Source organism: Lampetra fluviatilis, chromosome 29, assembly GCF_964198595.1.
Source record: "Lampetra fluviatilis chromosome 29, kcLamFluv1.1, whole genome shotgun sequence".
In the NCBI taxonomy this organism is placed as follows: domain Eukaryota; kingdom Metazoa; phylum Chordata; class Hyperoartia; order Petromyzontiformes; family Petromyzontidae; genus Lampetra; species Lampetra fluviatilis.
The window spans coordinates 3,418,146-3,440,203 of NC_136303.1; the positions used below are offsets into that span (position 1 = coordinate 3,418,146).

General features: G+C 52.9%; 1 protein-coding gene across 1 annotated transcript; it reads left to right on the forward strand.

Annotated features, from left to right (window-relative positions):
• Positions 1 to 9,100: 9,100 nt before the first annotated feature.
• Positions 9,101 to 17,985, forward strand: LOC144943054 (uncharacterized). Its single transcript, XM_078870220.1, has 3 exons — positions 9,101 to 9,330; positions 16,140 to 16,830; positions 17,891 to 17,985. The coding sequence occupies exons 1-3, from the start codon at positions 9,301 to 9,303 to the stop codon at positions 17,956 to 17,958; spliced, it is 789 nt and encodes a 262-aa protein (XP_078726346.1). The 5' UTR covers positions 9,101 to 9,300; the 3' UTR covers positions 17,959 to 17,985.
• Positions 17,986 to 22,058: the final 4,073 nt, after the last annotated feature.

Here is a 22,058-nt window from a genome sequence, read left to right on the forward strand (position 1 = left end):
AGTTTGTCCATAACCACAGCAGGCTACTCCATCTCGCTACGGGACATTTACAATCAGAATAAGAGCAGAAATCTCACGTTATTCCGCATTGGCGAGCACCCCAAGGCTCAAGACGCACACAATCCCACCAATTCTCAACACACACACAGAGACACACTAAAAACCTTCATAGACTGTTGGGGCAAGTTCTGTTAACCTATGAAGGCTGACACGGCACACGAGGGGGTGGGTGGCCAGCACCACGCCCAGCCCGCCTTTGTCTCCCCACTGAGGCTGAGGTCGATTGAGAGAGAGGCCCAGGACCGGTTCAGAAAATCGTCACTGGTTGCTGGTGACCCGTGAGCGGATATCGAACTCGGGTCGGTGGCGCGCTAACCGCTGCGCCACCGCTCCTCACACACACTCAGCTGTAATTTTCATTGTCTTTGATTCCCACGGGTGCAGCACTTAGCACACACACGCACACACACATACACACACACACGCACATACACACGCACACACACGCACACACACACGCACACACACACACACATGCGCACACACACACATGCGCACACACGCACACTACAAATATCCCCAGGCCCTTCCTGTTAGCGATCACCTATTAAGGTCTGGCTCAGCACAGGGGGTTTGTGTGTAGGACAGCGTCACGCCCGGCCACCTTTGTCTCCCCGGTGCCGACATTTCACACAACGCGCACATTGTAGGCTGGGGTTGATCCAGGGAGGAGGAGGAGGAGGCGCAGGGCTGGGTCGAATCGTTGGCGCTGACGTTGACCCCGAATTGAACTCGCCGGATTACGGTAACCACGACACCGCCGCTCCCCCCCACACACACACAACCATATCCACTACAGTGACACTCACACAAGATCCCCCGTCTAGCCTTAACAAGCTGTTGTGGCAAGTGCTGTTAGCGAGCATCTGTGAAGGTAGGAGCGGTATAGGACAGGGTGGGTGGCCAGCACCACGCCCGACCGCGTTTGTCTCCCGAGTGGCGATGCTTATACACCACACCAGGTAGCAATTTGAGTCTGAGTCGACCTAGGGGAGGCCCAGGACCGGTTCACATGATCGTCACTGGGTGTTGGCCCTGAGCGGGAATCGAACTCGGGTTGCCAGCTTTGTAGCGCAGCACGCTAACCACTACACCACCGCTCCCCAAACTGACACACTCACCCACTGACACACACACCCACTGACACACACACCCACTGACACACACACCCACTGACACACATACCCACTGACACACACACCCACTCACACACACCCACTGACACACACACCCACTGACACACACACCCACTGACACACACACCCACTGACACACATACCCACTGACACACACACCCACTCACACACACCCACTGACACACATACCCACTGACACACACACCCACTGACACACCCACTGGCACACACACCCACTGACACACATACCCACTCACACACACACACCCCCACTGACACACACACCCACTGACACACACACCCACTGACACACACACCCACTGACACACACACCCACTGACACACATACCCACTGACACACACACCCACTCACACACACCCACTGACACACATACCCACTGACACACACACCCACTGACACACCCACTGGCACACACACCCACTGACACACATACCCACTCACACACACACACCCCCACTGACACACACACCCACTGACACACACACCCACTGACACACACACCCACTGACACACATACCCACTCACACACACACACCCCCACTGACACACACCCACTGACACACACACCCACTGACACACATACCCACTGACACAATTTACTAGCCCCGGTACGCGCGCTCAGCACTTTGCGATGCAATATAAACCTCCCCACTCCCCCCCCACTCCCTCTTCCCCCCACTCCCCCCCACTCCCCCCCCACTCTTCCCCCCACTTCCCCCCCCACTCCCCATCCGTTGGCTCGCGACTCCCCGCGGCGCGTCTCAATCGCACCCGACAATTAGCGGCCGCGTCTCCCGCGGCGTGGGTCAGTGGCTAAGAGAGGAAGCGCCACGCTCCCCTCCACGGGGGGGCGGGGGAAGGGGGGGGCCGGGGGTGGGGGACAGGGGGGGGGGTCGGGAGGATCTGGGGGGGCGGGGTGGGGGAGGGATCGATTGCGACCGCGCCCCAGACCATACATCGGGCGACGCGCACTTTTCACTCGGCAATCGTGGACGTTGGTCAACGTGCAATGCGATGCACATTGAACGTTGTTAAAATGTGCGACGTACATTGTATACAGCGCATGGTTGTGCGTTTGTGCATTGGCCATCGTATGCCGCGCGCTGCATTGTGGGTGTTGTGCAATGGGCAACACGTGATTTACAATGGGCCCTGCCCTCTGTACATTGTACAATGGACATTGTATATTGTACTACACCATGATGTACAATGCGCCCTACGTTATGTACATTGTACAATGGACATTGTATATTGTACTACGCCATGATGTACAATGCGCCCTGCGTTATGTACATTGTACAATGTACATTGTATATTGTACTACACCATGATGTACAATGCGCCTTGTCCTCTGTACATTGTACAATGGACATTGTATATTGTACTACGCCATGATGTACAAAGCACCCTGCACTATGTACATTGTACAATGGATATTGGACATCGTCAAATCCATGATGTGCGATGCACGTCTGCCCCGTGCACAATGTACACCAGACGTTGCACAGTGCCAAACCCACGCTGTAAAACGACCCCTCTGCACGATTCACATCGCACAAGGGACATGATCCTCACCGAATCATCGCCATTCCGCAGGATCTCAAACCGTTCACAACTCTGCTCGGGTGAGTGTCCATTGTTGTTGTTGTTGTTGTGTTTAGCTTACAAACCGCTTTACGGATTATCTGCTTGTTGTTGTTCTTCTTCCGATAATTGAAAATCATTTTCAGTTGAAAGCATCACACTCCTAAATGGCCGAGACCCCCCCCCCCCTACACACAGAGACAGACCCAATAACGGAATAGCGCACACACTCACAATCTGCTGTGGCTCTTCTTTCAGCCTTCCATCAATCACCCGCTGCTGCATGAAACTCTGCTCACATCGTCGCCATCATCATCATCAAATTATCATTGTCGACATCATACATCAATAGCCATCGTCAACAATTATCATCAATATATATCATCACGATCATCGCTATCCATTCACCGATATGCATAATAATCGCCACCGTAATCATAAGAATACATTCATCAACTCTATCAGGAAACAGCGTTATAAGAGGCAGCGCTATACGAGGTATGCCTGTATGTATAATCATCATCATTATCCATTCATAAATATCCGTAATTATTACAAATAATCGTCATCCATTCAACATTTTCTGTAATCAACTTCATTACACAACAATATCCGAATTCATGTCATTATCAGCAGCAGCAGCCATGGTCTGTCCACTGCTGGATACAACCTCCCCACGCCGTCGCCATCCCTTCGAGATCCATTCCAGATGACCTCATCGCTCCATCTCCGCAGAATCTTCCATCAGCATCGTTCCTATAATTAGACATCGTTCGTTTCGCTGCTTGCTGCTTATTCTGATGTCCAGCCTGCGGTAATGAGCAGGGACTATTCGTCTAACTGCGGCTGAAATGAAAAGTAATCATCTAATGCCCACCACGCTGACATCATAATGACATCAGCCACGAGATGAGTCACTGAGTTTCAAATATATTCGAGGCATTTTCTCTCCGTGTGTGTGTGCGCGCCTCTCTCCGTCTCTCTGCGTCTCGCTCTGTCGATGTCTCTCTCGTCTCTCTCGTACGTTGTCTGCTCAAGGGCAGGTCCATGCGGCACGAGTTCTCTCTCACGGCACGCAAATCCCATTCACCCTCTCCCCCATAGCCTCCGATGAGCACGGTTGAGTGCGTACGGTGCGAATGAAGTTCAGCATGCGTTACGTACAGCACAGCGGCACGCTGGCACATCAGTGAGTGAATGCATGAATATATTTCCATCCCTGCGTTTCACCCTCCGCATACAACTTAAACAACCTATTGCACTTTCCATAACCCACGTTTAAAGCTGCCAAACGTCTGGACTGGTTGCACAATTTTAAAGTTCCCACTGAACAAGTTGAAAAGACCGATGAGAACGCAATAGGCCTGTGAACCTTTGTCGGCACTAAGAACACGGGAGAGAGTTCAGATTTTCAAACACCGAACAGACGCACAGCCCATGCCGTTGCAATGCACCGTCAAGTCTGTACGAACCGCGTGGTAAAACGTGCGCACGAAACGCGATTTGATAACAATGTGCATGCGATCTTTGAGAACTGATCGGCCTACAGCAGAGACAAGCCTCATTCATCGCCTTGTCTCACCACCAGTGTTAGACCGTAAAACGGCGACAAAAAGAAAGCAATTGAATGCTTTGATATTTGCATTTCCTTTGCGCTGTTCGCCTTTTGGCGTGGTGCTTTGGTCTAACGCGGGAGGCGAGACGAGGCCATGCAGGAGGCTGTAGCTCTGCTTTAAATCCCAATAACTTGGGAGGAATTTATTTCTTCGACTATTTAAAAAAGAAAATTCACCAGGCAATGTCCACTGAGCCGATATGAAGCTCTTTTTCGGAAGCGATCTGGCCACAAAGTATATGCTCAACGAAGTGGCTTATCACGTGGACATTTGTACCAGCAGTAAAATACTCTAAACCCGTGATGTTGATTCTAAATGTGGGGGGGGGGGGGGGGGGGAACCAGAGAACCCGGAAAAAAAATCCACGCAACTACGGGGAGAGACACCGAAAACTCCAAATACACAGCAGGCGACAGGGTCGGGATCGAATTCACGTCCTCCTGTATACCAAGCGAGGTAGTTAGCATCTCCTAGGCACCGTGATGATGACGAGAGAGAGAGGGAGACAAACAAACTCCAAATATACAGCAGGCGTCAGGGTCGGGATCGAATTCACGACCTGTATACCAGGCGAGGTAGTTAATATCTCGCCAGTGGCTAATCATCGAGAAATACCGAAAGGGTGAACTTTGAAAACGTAAATACAGACAAGAGCCCTTCTAGGAAAACAAAGATTATGCATCTGCATGGGATATCTGGGGCAAAGCTACAGGTGGTCAAGATTAAATACGTGAAATCATTGATCAACGTACTTGTTTTTCACGACTGACGATTAATAAATTGAGGTTTTTTTTGGGTGACGAAAGTGTCACGTTTCACGCGACCTAAGCCTAAGGAAACCGATAGAGAATTAACTCTAGATTTTAAGCTTTCGTGACTGCAAGGAGTCATATTCTTAGGTTTTTTTCGGTAAAGTCACGTAGGTAAAAACATTAAAATTAATAAAAGTAAAATAAAATAAAAAATCACGACGTTTCGGAGGCAACACAAGCTTCCGTCTTCAGGTGGAACCGTCACAGCCACGACAGCTGTATCAAGTACTTGATACAGCTGTGATACAGCTGTCGTGGCTGTGACGGTTCCAGTACTTGATACAGCTGTGATACAGCTGTCGTGGCTGTGACGGTTCCAGTACTTGATACAGCTGTGATACAGCTGTCGTGGCTGTGACGGTTCCACCTGAAGACGGAAGCTTGTGTTGCCTCCGAAACGTCGTGCTTTTTATTTTATTTTACTTTTATTAATTTTAATGTTTTTACCTACGCGACTTTACCGACAAAAAACCTAAGAATACGATAGTGAATTATGGAAAATAATACTCTTTGGTTCTTTCGGTAAAGTCACGTGGGTATAAAATAAAATATATTTAATCACGACGTTTCGGGCGCAACACAAGCGTCCGTCATCAGGTGGGACAACCACAGCAATAAACAATTGCCGAAGTGGGCAAAAGGGCTGCTGTAACAAGAGGCAATATAGGTGAGAAAGTGGGGAGGAACATCTCACCAATTTTCCACTTCAGCAATATTGCTGTGGTTGTCACACCTGATGACGGACGCTTGTGTTGCGCCCGAAACGTCGCGAGTTAATTTATTTTATTTTATACCCACGTGACTTTACCGAAAGAACCAAAGATTATGCATCCCTGCAGTCACGAAAACTTCATTATGGAAAATAATGTTCACGCAATTTCCAGTGGGTTCCTTTTGGGTTCATTGATCTGTCGTGAACCGTCCTCGACCCGAACCAGACATTGAACGAACGTGTCACGCAAATCAATGTCAACCGGTTGTTGGTCACAGCGTTCGTATAAAAATACAAAGATCCCCCCGTATAGCCTTAACAGACTGTTGGGGCAAGTGCTGTTAGCCAGTAGCACCAATGAAGGCCGGCATGGCACACAAAAGGGGTGGGTGGCCCGCACCAAGCCCCTGCCACCTTAGACTCCCCAGTGGCGATGTCTACACACCGCATCAGGTACTAATTTGAGGCTGAGTCGACCTAGAGGAGGCCCAGGACCAGTTTAGATAATCGTCGCCGTGAGCGGGAATCGAACCCGGGTTTCCCGCTTGGTAGCGCAGCGCGCTAACCGCTACACTACCGCTCCCCAGACAACTGCACAGGCACACGCACACGTTAAAAAAAACCATCATGACATCATTTGTTCTCTTCATTTGGCTAATTCCAGCTATGGCTGACTTAGGGTTGTCGGTTTCATGGAAATGTAAAATAGATTCGTACCTGGGGGGTGGGGGGGGCGACACGAGGGGTGCCACGAGAGTGTGGGTAAGGTGACGTCATCGATGTGGCTATCGGGATGGTTCTGCAACCACAGCTTCTGGGGGGCCACGCAGGCTGACACAGTGTGATGCACCGCTCGCTTGCACGCAGGCCTTCATCTGATGTATGTAAGGTGTGTTGAACTTCTTTCGCACCGTACATGGCCAACCGTGCTTTTCTGCGGTGCGGGAGGAGTCCATCCTCCTGCCTCCTCCATCCTCCAATCACCATCCTCCTCCATCCTCCCATCACCACCCTCCTCCCATCACCACCCTCCTCCATCCTCCCATCACCACCCTCCTCCATCCTCCCATCACCACCCTCCTCCATCATCCATCCTCCCATCACCACCCGCCCCCATCCCCCCTCCTCCCTTCACCACCCTCCTCCCATCCTCCCTCCTCCCATCACCACCCTCCCCCATCCTCCCATCACCACTCTCCTCCCATCACCATCCCCCTCCATCCCCCCTCCTCCCTTCACCACCCTCCTCCTCCTCTCATCACCACCCTCCTCCCTCCTCCCATCACCATCCTCTTCCCTCCCCCATCCTCCACCCTCCCATCACCACCCTCCTCCCTTCTCCCTCCTCCCATCACCACTCGCCTCCATCCTCCCATCACCACCCTCCCCCTCCCCCTCCTCCCATCACCACCCTCCCCCCTCCTCCCATCACCACCCTCCCCCATCCTCCATCCTCCCTTCACCACCCTCCTCCCTCCTCCCATCACCACCCTCCTCCCTCCTCCCATCACCATCCTCTTCCCTCCCCCATCCTCCACCCTCCCATCACCACCCTCCTCCCTTCTCCCTCCTCCCATCACCACCCTCCCCCCTCCCCCTCCTCCCATCACCACCCTCCCCCTCCTCCCATCACCACCCTCCCCCATCCTCCATCCTCCCTTCACCACCCTCCTCCCTCCTCTCATCACCACCCTCCTCCCATCACCATCCTCTTCCCTCCCCCATCCTCCACCCTCCCATCACCACCCTCCTCCCTTCTCCCTCCTCCCATCACCACCAGCCTCCATCCTCCCATCACCACCCTCCCCCCTCCCCCTCCTCCCATCACCACCCTCCCCCATCCTCCATCCTCCCATCACCACCCTCCTCCCTCCTCCCATCAACACCATCCTCCCTCCTCCACCCCCCCTGCACCATCCTCCACCCCCCCCGTCTCCCCAGCCCACCATCACGCGCGTGCGTGGCGCGCGCCTGGCGCATGCGCGCCGCGCGAGGAGCGTGGGGGCGGAGGAGTCTGTGGCTGGGGTCGGGCTGGCTGCGTCTTTTATGACTGCTGCCACTGCTGCAGATTGTGTATTCACCAGGGCCTGCTGCTCCCCCCCTCCTCCTCACCCCCCTCCTCTCGACCCTCTCTCGATCCCCTCCCTCCCCCTCTCGATCCCCCCCTCCTCTTGATCCCCCCCCCTCCTCTCGACTTCCCCCCCTCTCGATCCCCCCTCCTCTCGACCCCCCCTCCTCTCGATCCCCCTCCTCCTCACCCCCCCCCCCCACCTCTCGATCCCCCCCCTCCTCTCGATCCCCCTCTGCCTCTCGATCCCCCCTCCTCTCGATCCCCCTCCTCCCCCTCTCGATCCCCATCCTCCTCCTCCCCCTTCCTCTCGATCCCCCTCTCGACCCCCCCCTCCTCTCGATCCCCCTCCTCCTCATCCCCCCCCCTCCTCTCGACCCCCCCTCCTCTCGACCCCCCTCCCCCTCCTGCTGCTCCCTTCTATCGCTGCCCCCGCCCCCTGCCGCCCGTCTCTCTGTGCGCGTGTCGGTGGGGAGCGGTGGCGCAGTGGTTAACGCTCGCGACCACGACCGTCACCACCAGTGACGATTATCTGAACCGGTCCCGTTCCTCCCCCCTAGGTTGACTCAGCCTCGAATGAGTACCTGCCGCGGAGTGGATTAAACGTCGCCGATTAGGGAGACAAAGGCGGTCGGGCGTGATGCTGGCCCCCCCACCCTTTTGCGCGCCGTGCCGGCCCTCTAATGCATGCGTGCGTGTGTGTATGTTGGCCTTCTTTCGCACCGTACGTGGCCAACGGCGCTAATCGGAGGTGCCTTCGTAGGCGCTCGCTAACAGCACTTGCCCCAGCAGTCTGTTAAGGCTACACGGGGTGGTGGTGGTGGAGTGGGGGATCTTTATCGGAGTAAGGTGGGCGGATTGAGTGGGGGCTATAGGGTCGACGGGGGGGCTGGGGGTTGGGGGTATCTTAATTTGATTTATTGATTTGCTTAACGTGTTCACCACCAGCCCCCACCCCCCCTAACCCCACCCACGTCCCACACCCCTCCCCACCCTCCTCCACCACCACCACCCAATCCACGGCCCCCCTCCCCAGCCCCACCACGGCCCCCCTTCCACCCCCCCCCCCGCGAGATAAGAAAACCCAGGGCGTGGTGGCGGCAGAGAAATTAGTGAGCCAGAGAGAGAGAGAGGAGGAAGAGAAGCAGGGAGGACTGGACCGACTGACCGACTGCCTGGGCTGGATCATCCGAAGATAGAATATTTAGCATTACACGAACAATAAGATACGCGCTTGCTTTGCCGTTGTAGAACAGACGACGGAAAACGCGCCACGAACGTGCAGTCGCGATGCTGTGTTGCATGAAACGAAACAAGCAGGTACGGTGCTGATGATGCTTCTGCTGCTGCTGCTGTTGCTGCTGCTGATGATGATGCTGCTGCTGTTGCTGCTTCTGTTGCTGCTGCTGATGATGATGCTGCTGATGCTGCTGATGCTGCAGCTGTTGCTGCTGATGCTGCTGTTGCTGCTGCTTCTTCTGCTGCTACAGCTGCTGCTGCTGCTTCTGCTACAGCTGCTGCTACTGCTGCACTCATCATCACAGCGCGTCCTTCTCCATCGCTGTATTCCCGCACGACGAGCATACAGCGCTATCATCATCATCATCATCTATCCATACGTACAATAATTAACAAGCGTTTATATGACGGATGTATGATGATGATGGTGGTTGTGTTGATGTTGGTCGCCGGTGGTGATGCTGGGAATGATGATGAAAGGTGCAACGCAATTATATCTTGACGGTATGAATAATGCATCATTATTAATATTCCGCCGGGATTTATATTTTGGCCGGAGTGGGGGGGCAAGCGAAAAGGAATATGTTCGGTGATGTCGTTGGGATGAATTTTTTTTATTATTATTTATACAAATATTAAAGAAGCGTTCAGTGTTTCGATGTGAATCATTTACGAGCGATCGCCATTTGATGAGAAGAGCAACAAGAGAATAAAAAAAAATGACGAGACAGGCGATGGACGCGCCAATTACATTGCACGGTCACGCGCCGTGGAGCCGGGCATTGTGTGCCATCATCGGAGGCGTCGTCCCCCTGGGTTCCACTGAACGGTGACCGCCCACGATGAATCTGTCGGGTTCGACTTGGGTCACGGGTGTATAATGCAGGCAGACAGACAGCCTTTCCTGCTGTTGCTGCTGTTCCTGCTGCTGATGTTGTTGCTGTTGCTGCTGCTGATGATAGAGATGCTGATGCTGGTGATATTGCTACTGATGATGATCGTGATGATGCTGCGAATGATGACAATGATGCTGCTGCTGCTGATGATGATGATAATGATGATGCTAATGATGCTGCTGCTGCTGATGATAATGCTTCTGATGCTGCTGTTGTTGCTGCTGATGATAGAGATGCTGGTGATATTGCTGCTGATGATCATCATCATAATGCTGCGAACGATGACAAGGATGGTGCTGATGATGATGATGATTATCAGGATACTGCTACTAATGCTGATGATGCTGCTGCTGATGATAATGCTTCTGATGCTGCTGCTGTTGCTGTGGAAGCTTGGAGGAGTGACGCGCGTGTGTGTGCGAGTTGAATTTCAAATCATCTGTCGGAATTTTGATTTTTTTCCCCTCCCTCTCTCTTATCGTACAGCGAGCCTGGGTTGGTCAAATTTCGGTTTGGGGGGAAAGGGTCGTATGTGTGTCTGTGTGTAAGTGTCTGTACGTGTCTGTACGTGTCTGTACGTGTCTGTGTTTGTATGTTGGGGATAACGATATTGCAGAAGCAGGCGACTCGAGTTTGATTCCTACTCACGGCCACCAACACCAGAGATGATTATCTGAACCGGTCCCGGGCCTCCCCTAGGTCGACTGAGACTCAAATGAGTAGTGTACGTGATGCACTGTGTAAAAAAAAAAAACCCATCAGCACAAAGGCAGTCGGGCGTGGTGCTGGCCACCCACCCCCTCGTGTGCCGTGCCGGCCTTCGTAGGTGCTCGCTAACAGCACTTGCCCCAACAGTCTGTTCAGGCTATACGGGGGATCTTTGTCTTTGCCTTTGTCTAATTGGGTGTGTTTGGGTGCATGTTTGTGGGTAACACTATGACATGTCTCAGTAGATGTCTGTGTGTGTGCGTGTGTCCGTGGGAGTGTGTGCACATCTCTGTGAGTGTGTGCGCGCGGGGAGCGTTATATCAGTGATTGGCGCACTGCGCCGTGAACACGTCCCGCATAGGTTCGATTCCCGCCGACGGCCACCGTCAGCCGCGGGTGATATCTGAACCGGTCCCCTAGGTCGACTCGGCCTCAAACGCACACCCCTTGCAGGCGATGCGAGACCAAAGGCGGCCACACCAGCCACGCCACAATGTGCCGTAAGGGCGGGAGATGGGAGAACGATTCGTGCGGTGGTGGTGGGCACCACGGTAGATTTCCACGCGAGGGGGAGGGGCGCGGGGGGAAGAGGGCGCAGGGGGAGGGGTTTCAGGGCGTGGTGCCTCGCGGGGCAGACGAGGATCAACGCTCGGGCTGCCTCGGTGCTAGGTCTGGGTCTCGTCTGAATTGGGTCCGTGTCTGGGTTAAGTCTGTGTCTGGGTTATGTATGGGATAGGTATGTGTCTGGGTTAGGTTTCTGTCTGGGTTAGGTATGGGTTAGGTCTGTGTCTGGGTTAGGTATGGGATAGGTTTGTGTCTGGGTTAGGTTTCTGTCTGGGTTAGGTATGGGTTAGGTCTGTGTCTGGGTTAGGTATGGGATAGGTTTGTGTCTGGGTTAGGTTTCTGTCTGGGTTAGGTATGGGTTAGGTCTGTGTCTGGGTTAGGTATGGGATAGGTATGTGTCTGGGTTAGGTTTCTGTCTGGGTTAGGTATGGGTTAGGTCTGTGTCTGGGTTAGGTATGGGATAGGTATGTGTCTGGGTTAGGTTTCTGTCTGGGTTAGGTATGGGTTAGGTCTGTGTCTGGGTTAGGTATGGGATAGGTTTGTGTCTGGGTTAGGTCTGTGTCTGGGTTAGGTATGAGATAGGTTTGTGTCTGGGTTATGTATGGGATAGGTCTGTGTCTGGGTTAGGTCTGTGTCTGGGTTAGGTATGGGATAGGTTTGTGTCTGGGTTATGTATGGGATAGGTCTGTGTCTGGGTTAGGTCTGTGTCTGGGTTAGGTATGAGATAGGTCTGTGTCTGGGTTAGGTCTGGGTACGGGTTAGGTATGTGTCTGGGTTAGGTAGGGGATAGGTTTGTGTCTGGGTTAGGTCTGTGTCTGGGTTAGGTATGTGTCTGGGTTAGGTAGGGGATAGGTTTGTGTCTGGGTTAGGTATGTGTCTGGGTTAGGTATGAGATAGGTCTGTGTCTGGGTTAGGTCTGCATCTGGGTCTGGGCTCCGTCTGGGTTCGAGTCTGGGTCTGGCTGTGTCTGGGTCTAGGCTAGGTCTGGGTTTTGTCAGGGTTTGGATTAGATTAGGATTTAGGTTATGTCTGTGTATCGGTTAGGTAGGGGTCTTGGCTATGCCAGAGTCTGTGTTCGGTCTCGGTATGGATTATGTCTGGGTATGGGTGATGTCTGGATCTGGGTGATGGCTGGGTCTGGGTTTTGGGTATGGATTCGTCAGGGTGTGTCTGCTTCGAGCTCGAAGCCGAGCTGTCTCGGGACGGGGGTCAATCGGAATGCAACGATCCGCGGGCTCCCCGGTGCCTTGATGAATTGGCACGACTCGTGCGAGAGTCGAATTTCCATTTGAGAATCAAAATTTTTATATATATTTGTTTGGGGGGGAGTTCGGATTTCACCGTGACGTGTGAGATGAGTGTCGTGTATTTTTTGTTTGTTTTGTCATTCGTACAGTTTTATTTCTGTCATCCTTGGAAATGTAACATACATCATCATCATTACAATTGCACAACCATCATTCGCAACCATGGTCAATCTACCGCTGTATGGAAGCCTCCCATAAGGCAAAAATAAAAAAAAACACAAAATACGCATTTCGTTTACAATGAAATATTCTATTCTCACGCACGTAACTCGATTATGCGCATACCATGAGCATAATAATCGATTTTAATCGATCTATCGATGAACGGGCACGTCGTAATGTCCTTACCCACAGTCACAGCCCACGGCGCCCAATCCACACTCATCAGATCCCATTCACAGTTGGTATTCTCTTTCGGGTTCAATATTCGTACGGCGTGTTTAATGTAAAACAGATTCTAACCATCCGCTACCCGACAGAGCCAATCAGGTTGTCACGCGATGGGCAAATACGCCGATTGATTCCGTTTATCAGCACACCTGGGGTGAGGGAGGGAGGGAGAGAGAAGGAGGGGGAGGAGGAGGTAGGGGGAGAAGGGAGAAGGAGGGAAGAGGAGGTAGGGGGAGGGGGGGAGAAGGGAGGCGGAGGGGGGGAGGAGTCGATTTTTAAATCCTTTATATTAAGTTCACTTGCGTGCTTGCTTGCGCGCTTACGACCATGCAAATCTTTCGGCCGTTTTTTAACCCACTTCCCGTGATCCAATCGAGCTGACATTTTGCACACAGACTCGTTGTGCGTGACAATTTATTTTCGTGAAATGTTTTTTCCAAAATTTTACACTTTTTAGGAAAAAATAAATTATATTTAATTACCAATTGTTTAATGGTGGCAGGCAATCATCTGACCCATAGGTGGCAGCCATCTCAAGCCAGAGGACTCTAGCCGCCACGCATATAAAGGATTTATAGTGAAAAACTTTGTTTTTACGGGTAAATTTTTTAAAAATTTTGCTTCGCTTTTGAACAACTTGATTCGATTGGCTCAGTCGGCTGGTGGCGGGGTTATAGTAATATAAAAAAAAAAACATATCATTACACCTCCACGTTTATTGGAACCCACAAAAAACGCATTGCGAATCACATTGGCCGTGAAAGCCTAACGCATGCAACTCATCAGATCTGATCGCGTCTGTGCCCCCTCGGCGATCGATCGATCGATGCTACTGAAGAGGTGAGCCTGCACAGGTGAGCCTGCACAGGTGAGCCTGCACAAGTGAGCCTGCACAGGTGAGCCTGCACATGTGAGCCTGAACAGGTGAGCCTGAACAGGTGAGCCTGAACAAGTGAGCCTGAACAGGTGAGCCTGAACAGATGAGCCTGAACAGGTGAGCCTGAACAGGTGAGCCTGAACAGGTGAGCGAAGCTCGGGCGCTCGTCGTTAGAGGTCGTCTCTTCCCCGCCCCTCCCTCCCAGCCCCCGTTATATATCAGCTGTTCTGGCGCACCTGTTTAATATCACCTGTTCAATACAACATGTTCAATATCATCTGTTCTGGCTCACCTGCCCAGGCTCACCTGTTCAACATCATCTCTTCTGGCTCACCTGTTAAGGGACATCGAACTCTGGCTCCACGCCTCTGATTTCTCGATCGAACAACTGCATCTGATTTTGAAAAATATGCGCCCGATGGACATTGTGTAATTCATCGTCGTATTTATTATCACAGCATTATTATCATCAATATCACCAACATCATCTTAATAATAATCGTTTAACAGGGCCAGCTAGCGGCAAAGACGTGCCACTATAAATCCCAGCGTGGTGACATCCCTGGAAAACTGGACATTAGGACCCCCCACCGCTATAAGCGCTGTCCATGGTACCTACAATACACAGAGCACGCAGACGGCATGGGGTGCATTCAGCACGTGTTTGCGTACGAGATTGTTATCACCCGAGCGCTGGTGGTGGCTATGTTGCACGTGGTCTGTACTCCAGCGTTGTGAGAGCAGCAGTCAGGGTTGGTTGATATCTCACGCACGCACACACACAACAACATGCGTTTAGATTATTTTGCTAATATCAATTTCCACGTGTCACGCTTTCATTTTATGGCCAGTTGCATTCTGAAACAAGCTAATAGCTCAGTGGGACTTACCTGGTGAGAACAAAAAGTCGTTTAGTTGTATTTGTACATTTTGTTAAAGTCACTTGTTTACGTTTCCTACCATTTGCACTCCGATCGTGTTTGTTGCTGTAACGTTCTGACCCCGTGCCCCTGCTGTACATCTGTAAATAATATAACCCGTAAAAACAAAGTTTTTCACTATAAATCCTTTATTTGCGTGGCGGCTAGAGTCCTCTCGTCCTCTGGCTTGAGATGGCTGCCACCTATGGGTCAGATGATTGCATGGCAGCATTAAGCAATTGGTAATTAAATATAATATTTTTGTCCTAAAAAGTGTAAAATTTTGGAAAAAAATTTTCACGAACATTAATTGTCACGCACAACGAGTCTGTGTGGAAAATGTCAGCTCGATTGGATCACGGGAAGTGGGTTAAAACACGACCGAAAGATTTGCACGGTCCTAAGCAAGCAAGCAAGTGAACTTAATATAAAGGATTTAAAAAAGAGCTTCATAGCTCATCGGATTCCTCCTGCAGTATAAATATTCCGATTCAAATGCCTTCCCGTGGTGCGTTGAGGAGATGGCGTACCATTGGCTCGCCAGGAGATGGTGGTACAGATAAAACAAATGTGGAGCATCTTCTTGGTTCTTTCGGTAAAGTCACGTAGAATGGAAATAATAAAATGAAATAAAAACTTCTTTTTTAAAAAAATAAAATAATAAAAATAAAACATGTTAATAAAATATTAAAAATAAAACATGTTTTATTTTTATTATTTTATTATTTCCATTCTACGTGACTTTACCGAAAGAACCAAGAAGATGAATCCCTGCAGTCACGAAAGCTTTAAATCGAAATGTGGAGTACTAAACCAGTTCCCATCCATATGTGATCGAGTTTTCCACCTCGCACGCACGGGCTTTTTCTTCTTCTCAATTTCCTCCCACGTGTGAGCACATCTCTTGGCCCACAACTCCTTGATACGTAGAGGACCGCAGAACTTGGGCAAATGTAGCAAGTGCCGGCCACGGTGGCGAGATGTTGACTCCCTCTCCGGGTCCTCCGCTGTGTTTTCCCCTCCACATTTAGAAACGTGCGTTTTCGAGTAATTTGGCAGCTATACATTTCCACGTGATGATGATAATCCACTTCGTTGAGCCATCATCTCCGGCCAGGTCGCGTCTGAAAAAGAGCTTGCAGACCTCAGTGGCCCTTAACCCGGTAAAATACAACGCCATGTCGCTTTCAATTGCCGGTGCTGCCGACTCCGTCGCTGTCCGTCGCAGGCGGAGCCGGAAGACGGCGGCTCCAAGCCGGAGGAGCAGACGGTGGCCAACGACGTCGCGGCGGGCAGCCCCAACAAGGAGGTGAACTGCTCGGAGAAACCCGCGGTGGAGCGGCAGGGCGACGAGGAGGAGGAGGGCGACGAGGGGGAGACGACGACGACGACAGAAGACGAAGAGAAGAAGAAAAAGGAGGAGGAGGAGCAGGCGGCGTCTGTCGAGAATGGGGTGGGCGACGGCGAGGATGAAGGCCGCGCCGAACCGGGAGAGGCGCCGACGGGTGACGCGGGGACACCGGGCGGGAAACTCGACGGCGAAGACGGAAAAACCGACGGAGACGGAGAAACGGCGTCCGAGGCGGCGGAGAAACCAAGCGGCGGTGGTACCGGCGGTGGCAGCGGTGGGCAGGAGGCGGTGACGGAAAAGAGGGGGGCGGGGTCCGGGGCGGAGGCGAATGAGCCGCGTGATGAGCCGGCCAATGGGGAGGCGGCGGTGGCCGAGGAGGCGTCGCCCTCAGGCGGGAAGGAAGCGAGCACCGAGGGGGAAGAAGGCGGCGCGGCGACCAATCAGGAGGAGGCGGCGGTGGCGGAAAATGGGAAGGAGGGGAAGGTGGGGGAGGAGGAGGAGGAGTCTTCCGCCAAAGTGAAGCAGGCCAATGATCACGCGGCGATCACCGTGGAGGATTCTGGGAAAGGTAGGGCTGCAGGTGGAGGGTTTGGTGGATTGCCCGCAGATTGTAGAGGGCTTTGATGCGAATCGGGATGAATTTTCACGATTTCAGTCAATAATCGACGATACGTTTGATTCAGGGTTGTGCCAAAAGGTCCCACGATGGGGAGATGTTAACTACCTCGCTTGGTATGCAGGAGGTTGTGGGTTCAATCCCGACCCCGATGCCTGTTGTATATTTGGAGTTTGCGTGTCTCTCTCCCCGTTGTCGCGTGGATTTTTCTCCGGGTCCTCCAGTTTTTCCCTCAACGCATCGAATCAACATCGCGTGTTTAGAGTATTTGGCTGCTATATATTTCTACGTGATAAGCCACTTCGTTGAGCTATCACCTGTGGCCAGGTCGTTTCTAAGAAAGCACTACATAGCTCAGTGGGTCTTTCAATAAAAAATGGTTAAGTTTGGTTTGAAGCACATTATTACATCAATCTCATCTCAAGCAACTGTGCCATAGCCCCTGCTTGCAGCATGGCCTAGGGGGACCCCAGTGGAAAGCGTCCCTGCGTGGCACGAGCCTGACACGTGGTCACGTAGCCCCCCAAAAGTAATCTGCTATGTGCACCCCCCCCCCCTTGCTTCCTACCCCAACCTCCCCTACCAACCCATCCCCCATCACCCCACCCCATCACCCCGCCCCCATCACCCCCATCACCCCGCCCCCATCACCCCCATCACCCCGCCCCCATCACCCCTCCTCCCCTATTGCCCCCCCTCCCCCATCACCCCCCTCCCCCATAACCCCCCTCCCTCATCGCCCCCCCCCATCACCCCCCTCCCCCATCACCCCCCTCCCCCATCACCCCCTCCCCCATCACCCCCCTCCCCCATCACCCCCTCCCCCATCGCCCCCCTCCCCCATCGCCCCCCCCCCATCACCCCCCTCCCCCATCGCCCCCCTCCCCCATCGCCCCCCTCCCCCATCGCCCCCCCCCCTCCCCCATCACCCCCCTCCCCCATCACGCCCCCCCCCCTCCCCCATCGCCCCCCTCCCCCATCGCCCCCCCCCCTCCCCACATGTTCACAACAGGTGAAGTGAAGTCCGCACAAGGAGCTGCGTCAGCCAACGGGGAGTCACGTGTCGTCGAGGCGGTGTGAAGAGACCGGTGCCCGGTGCGGGGTTGGAGGGGAGGGATGTGGGGGGGGGGGGGCAGTGGGGGGGAGATTGGGGGGGGGGGCTAGGGGGAGGGTTGAGCGATGGACAGGGAGGGAGGGAAGTTGGAGAGTGTGGGGAGGGGCTGGGGGATAACTCAAGCAAAACACCGATTGAGTTCACCATTTTACAAACGTGAATTATTCGTCAGTTCAACAAAGGGTGGCTTTGACGCGGTTAAAATGCCGGATCATTTGGAGGTGTGTTTATTTGTTGTTGTTTTTCTCTGTTCTCTTCGGTCCATTCCATCGGTCGTATGGGGTGGGGGGGACGCACCGGGTACTCATTTGAGTCTGAGTCTACCTGGGGGAGGCCCCAACCAGCGGTTCAGATAATCGTCGAAGGCGTTGGTGGCCGTGAGCGGGAATCGAACTCGGGTCTCTGCCGGGTGCTAACCGCTGCACCGCCACTCACGACTAAATGGGCACACTCGCATTTACATCATCAGTAAAGGAAGCTGCTGAACATGAAAAAAATAAAATTAAAGAGTTCCACCAAAGAACAACGAAATTAATTAACTAAAATAACTCTGGCTGATGCTGCGAAACAGAAGTAAACCCACACCAGTTCCTGTGAGTTCTCTCTCTCTCACAAAACAAAGATCCCCCGTCTAGCCTTAGCAGACTGTAGGGACAAGTGCTGTTAGCGAGCACCTATAAAGACCGGCACGGCCAACACCACGCCCGTCCAGCTTTGTCTCCCCAGTGGCGATCTTTACACATCGCATCAGGGTCTCGTTTTGAGGCTGAGCCGACCTAGGGGAGGCCCAGGACCGGGACCGATTCAGATAATCGTCATTTGGTGTTAACCGGTGAGTGGGAATCGAACCCGCTTCAGCCGGGGTTCGTAGCGCAGCGCGCTAACCACTACACTACCGCTCCTCACACACACACACACACCTACACACACACCCCCTCGCAGTATTTATTCACACACTAAGCGGATCGTGTTCAGTTATCACGTTAGTCGTCGTCTCTGCACATTTTAACTAAAAATAATAAAAGAGTTAGTGTGACTCTACCCGCCAGCGAACACGGCCTTCCTTCTGGAAGTGAACAAAGTCATCAGCGTTGACTCAACACAAAGCAAGCCTCTGCGTTGGCCGGTTTCGCCACGCGGCGTCTCATCGACAGGGTCGGGCCAAGCTTGGGTCAATGCTGATGAGCTTGCCAGGGCTTTGTTCATAAGCCGGGACCATCTCTCTTTACGATTGGGGGGTGAGGGGGGACGATGTGTAATTCGCCGCTGAGATGCAATGAGTCACTCACAACTCACAGTACAAACCATGAGCGTCCTTGTTGTAAAGTCGGGGTGGGGAACATTTTTTTTCTGCCAAGGGCCATTTGGATATTTATAAAGTCATTCGCGGGCCGTACAAAATTATCAACTTAAAAAATTAGCCCGTTATAGTTGGTCAAACATTTAATTAACTCGCCCCTAATGCGATGGGCTGGAACTGCTTCTGTTTGGCGAGGCATGTGACGTTATCTGGTTTTGATGTTGTTGCTACTCGCAACTGCTTTTCCAGGTTTGCTCCTAGATTTATTGAATTTCGAGTCCCGCCTGCGTTCGCCTTGGCAGGGCCACACCAAATGATTTCGCGGGGCCTTATACGACCCCGCGGGCCGGGCGTTCCCCACCTCTGCTGTAAAAGTTCTAAACAACACGAACAGAGCAGCAGGCGGAATGTCCCCGTCGATATTTATATTTGAAATCGACTCCACCCGCCCGTGCACGTGTGCGGAATCGCGTACGAGCACTGCGTGACATCGTTATGGGACGGTGGACTCGGCTCCACTCGGGTCAACTCGGGTCAACTCGGTTTGACTCGGGTCGACTCGGGTCGAGTCGGCTCGACTCGGGTCAACTCGGTTTGACTCGGGTCAACTCGGGTCAACTTGGTTTGACTCGGCTCGACTCGGGTCAACTCGGTTTGACTCAGGTCAACTCGGGTCAACTCGGTTTGACTCGGGTCGACTCGGGTCGAGTCGGGTCAACTCGGGTCAACTCGGTTTGACTCGGGTCAACTCGGGTCGAGTCGGGTCAACTCGGGTTGACTCGGCTCGACTCGGGTCAACTCGGGTCAACAAGCGTCCAAGTTCTTCTGCTGTTGATGATGTTGATGATGATGATGATCTCATCATGGATACAAGCGATAGCGGCAGGGAATTCCGGGCCGTGCCCCAGGAGAGCACGCGAGGTCACCGCCGGAGCAATTTGACCGCTCTCGTAAAATAAACCCCGCGACTCGAAGTGGAAAAATAAAAAACACCGAAACAAGACGACGGACCGGACGAATCTGGACGAATCTGGACGAATCTGGCTTCACGCGAGACGTTGCGCACGCACCGATCGACGTTGTACGTCGATCCGCGCGTCCACGTTGTACGTCAAAGGGGTTCGTGTCACCCACCCCAAGAAATGACCGCCCCCCCCACAACCCCCCTACACTGCAGCCACGAGTGGCCGCTACGGTAGGACGGCGTTTGTTTGAAATGGAATTGTCGCGGCGAGTTAGCGGGAGGTGTGATCGTTTTTTTGTTTGTTTTACAACGTCATCGGAATGGGGATGGGTGGGGGGGTAATGCTGGTATTGATGACAACGCTGAGTGGATTATAATTTTAAGTTGCTTAAGAATTCCTAATTCTCGAGGGATTCTATCGAGACTTTATTCGGCGAAGTACTCAGTAGCACTGCTACAGTTTTGAGTAGTTTTATTTTTGGGAGGGATGGGGGAATGCATTTATTGGTGCATGCTCGGGCCGCGGTCGTGATTTGAGTGTTGGTCCAGGGGGGGGGGGGGGTGGATGGGTGGGGGGGTGGGTGGATGGGTGGGTGGGTGGATGGGTGGGGGGGTGGATTGGTGGGGGGGTGGATGGGTGGGTGGGTGGATTGGTGGGGGGGTGGATGGGTGGATGGGTGGATTGGTGGGGGGGTGGATGGGTGGATGGGTGGGTGGATTGGTGGGGGGGTGGATGGGTGGGTGAATGGGTGGGTGGATGGGTGGGTGGATGGGTGGGTGGATGGGTGGGTGGGTGGGTGGATGGGTGGATGGGTGGGTGGATGGGTGGGTGGGTGGATGGGTGGATGGGTGGGTGGGTGGATGGGTGGGGGGGTGAATGGGTGGGTGGGTGGGTGGATGGGTGGGTGGGTGATCTGCATGTCCAGAGAGGTTGGAATTCACTGTCTAGAGAGGTTTAAACATTCTAATTATCATTTTGGTCCGTACGGATCAGATGGGGGTGGGGGGGGCAGACATCACGCGTCTGTCTGTAGCTGTGGACAAAAAAGGAAGAGAAGTGGCTCACGGTGAGATAACGAAGTTGGTGGTAATGATATAACGAATTTGGTGGTGATGAGATAACGACACTGGTGGTAATGAGATAACGAAGTTGATTCTAATGGGGGTAACGTGGCTAATGGCAATGAGATAACGAGATGGTATTGGGATAACGAGAAGACAAAATATGAACTCAAACATTCCTGATCGCGTGACAGTTTGTAGCAAGTGCACGTTTTTAAACTGAGAAACCACCCACACACGCGAACACAAAGACAAAGATCCCCCGTGTAGCCTTCAACAGACTCGGGGCAAGTGCTGTGAGCAATTTGCACCTATGAAGGCAGGCACGGCTCACCAGCGGGTAGGTGACCAGAATCCGCCTTTAATCTCCCTCGTGGTGATATTTTTACACGCCGATCTATTTGAGGTTGAGTCGACCTAGGGGAGTCCCAGGACCGGTTCAGATAATCGTCACTGGGTGTTGGCCGTGAGCGGGAATCGACCTCGGGCCGCTGGGTTGGTAGCGCAGCGCGCTAACCGCTACACCACCGCTCCCCCCCCCACACACTGACACACACACTGGCACACACACTGACACACACACTGACACACACACACTGCTAACAACACTGCATTACCAATAACAAGATTAAGACGAACAAATAGAACAACAGCAACCGTCGTTCGCCACACAGTGGCGAACGACGTCGCCAAGGCGCGTGTGCCAGGCTAGGTGCACCTTGCTGGCAGGAGGAGGTCAC

Bases quoted from the DNA above. Each gene is read 5' to 3' on its own strand.
- LOC144943054 (XM_078870220.1), top strand. From the start codon at position 9,301: ATGCTGTGTTGCATGAAACGAAACAAGCAG. The intron at 9,331-16,139 runs GTACGGTGCTGA...TGTCCGTCGCAG, and splicing joins GCATGAAACGAAACAAGCAG to GCGGAGCCGGAAGACGGCGG. The intron at 16,831-17,890 runs GTAGGGCTGCAG...TGTTCACAACAG, and splicing joins CGTGGAGGATTCTGGGAAAG to GTGAAGTGAAGTCCGCACAA.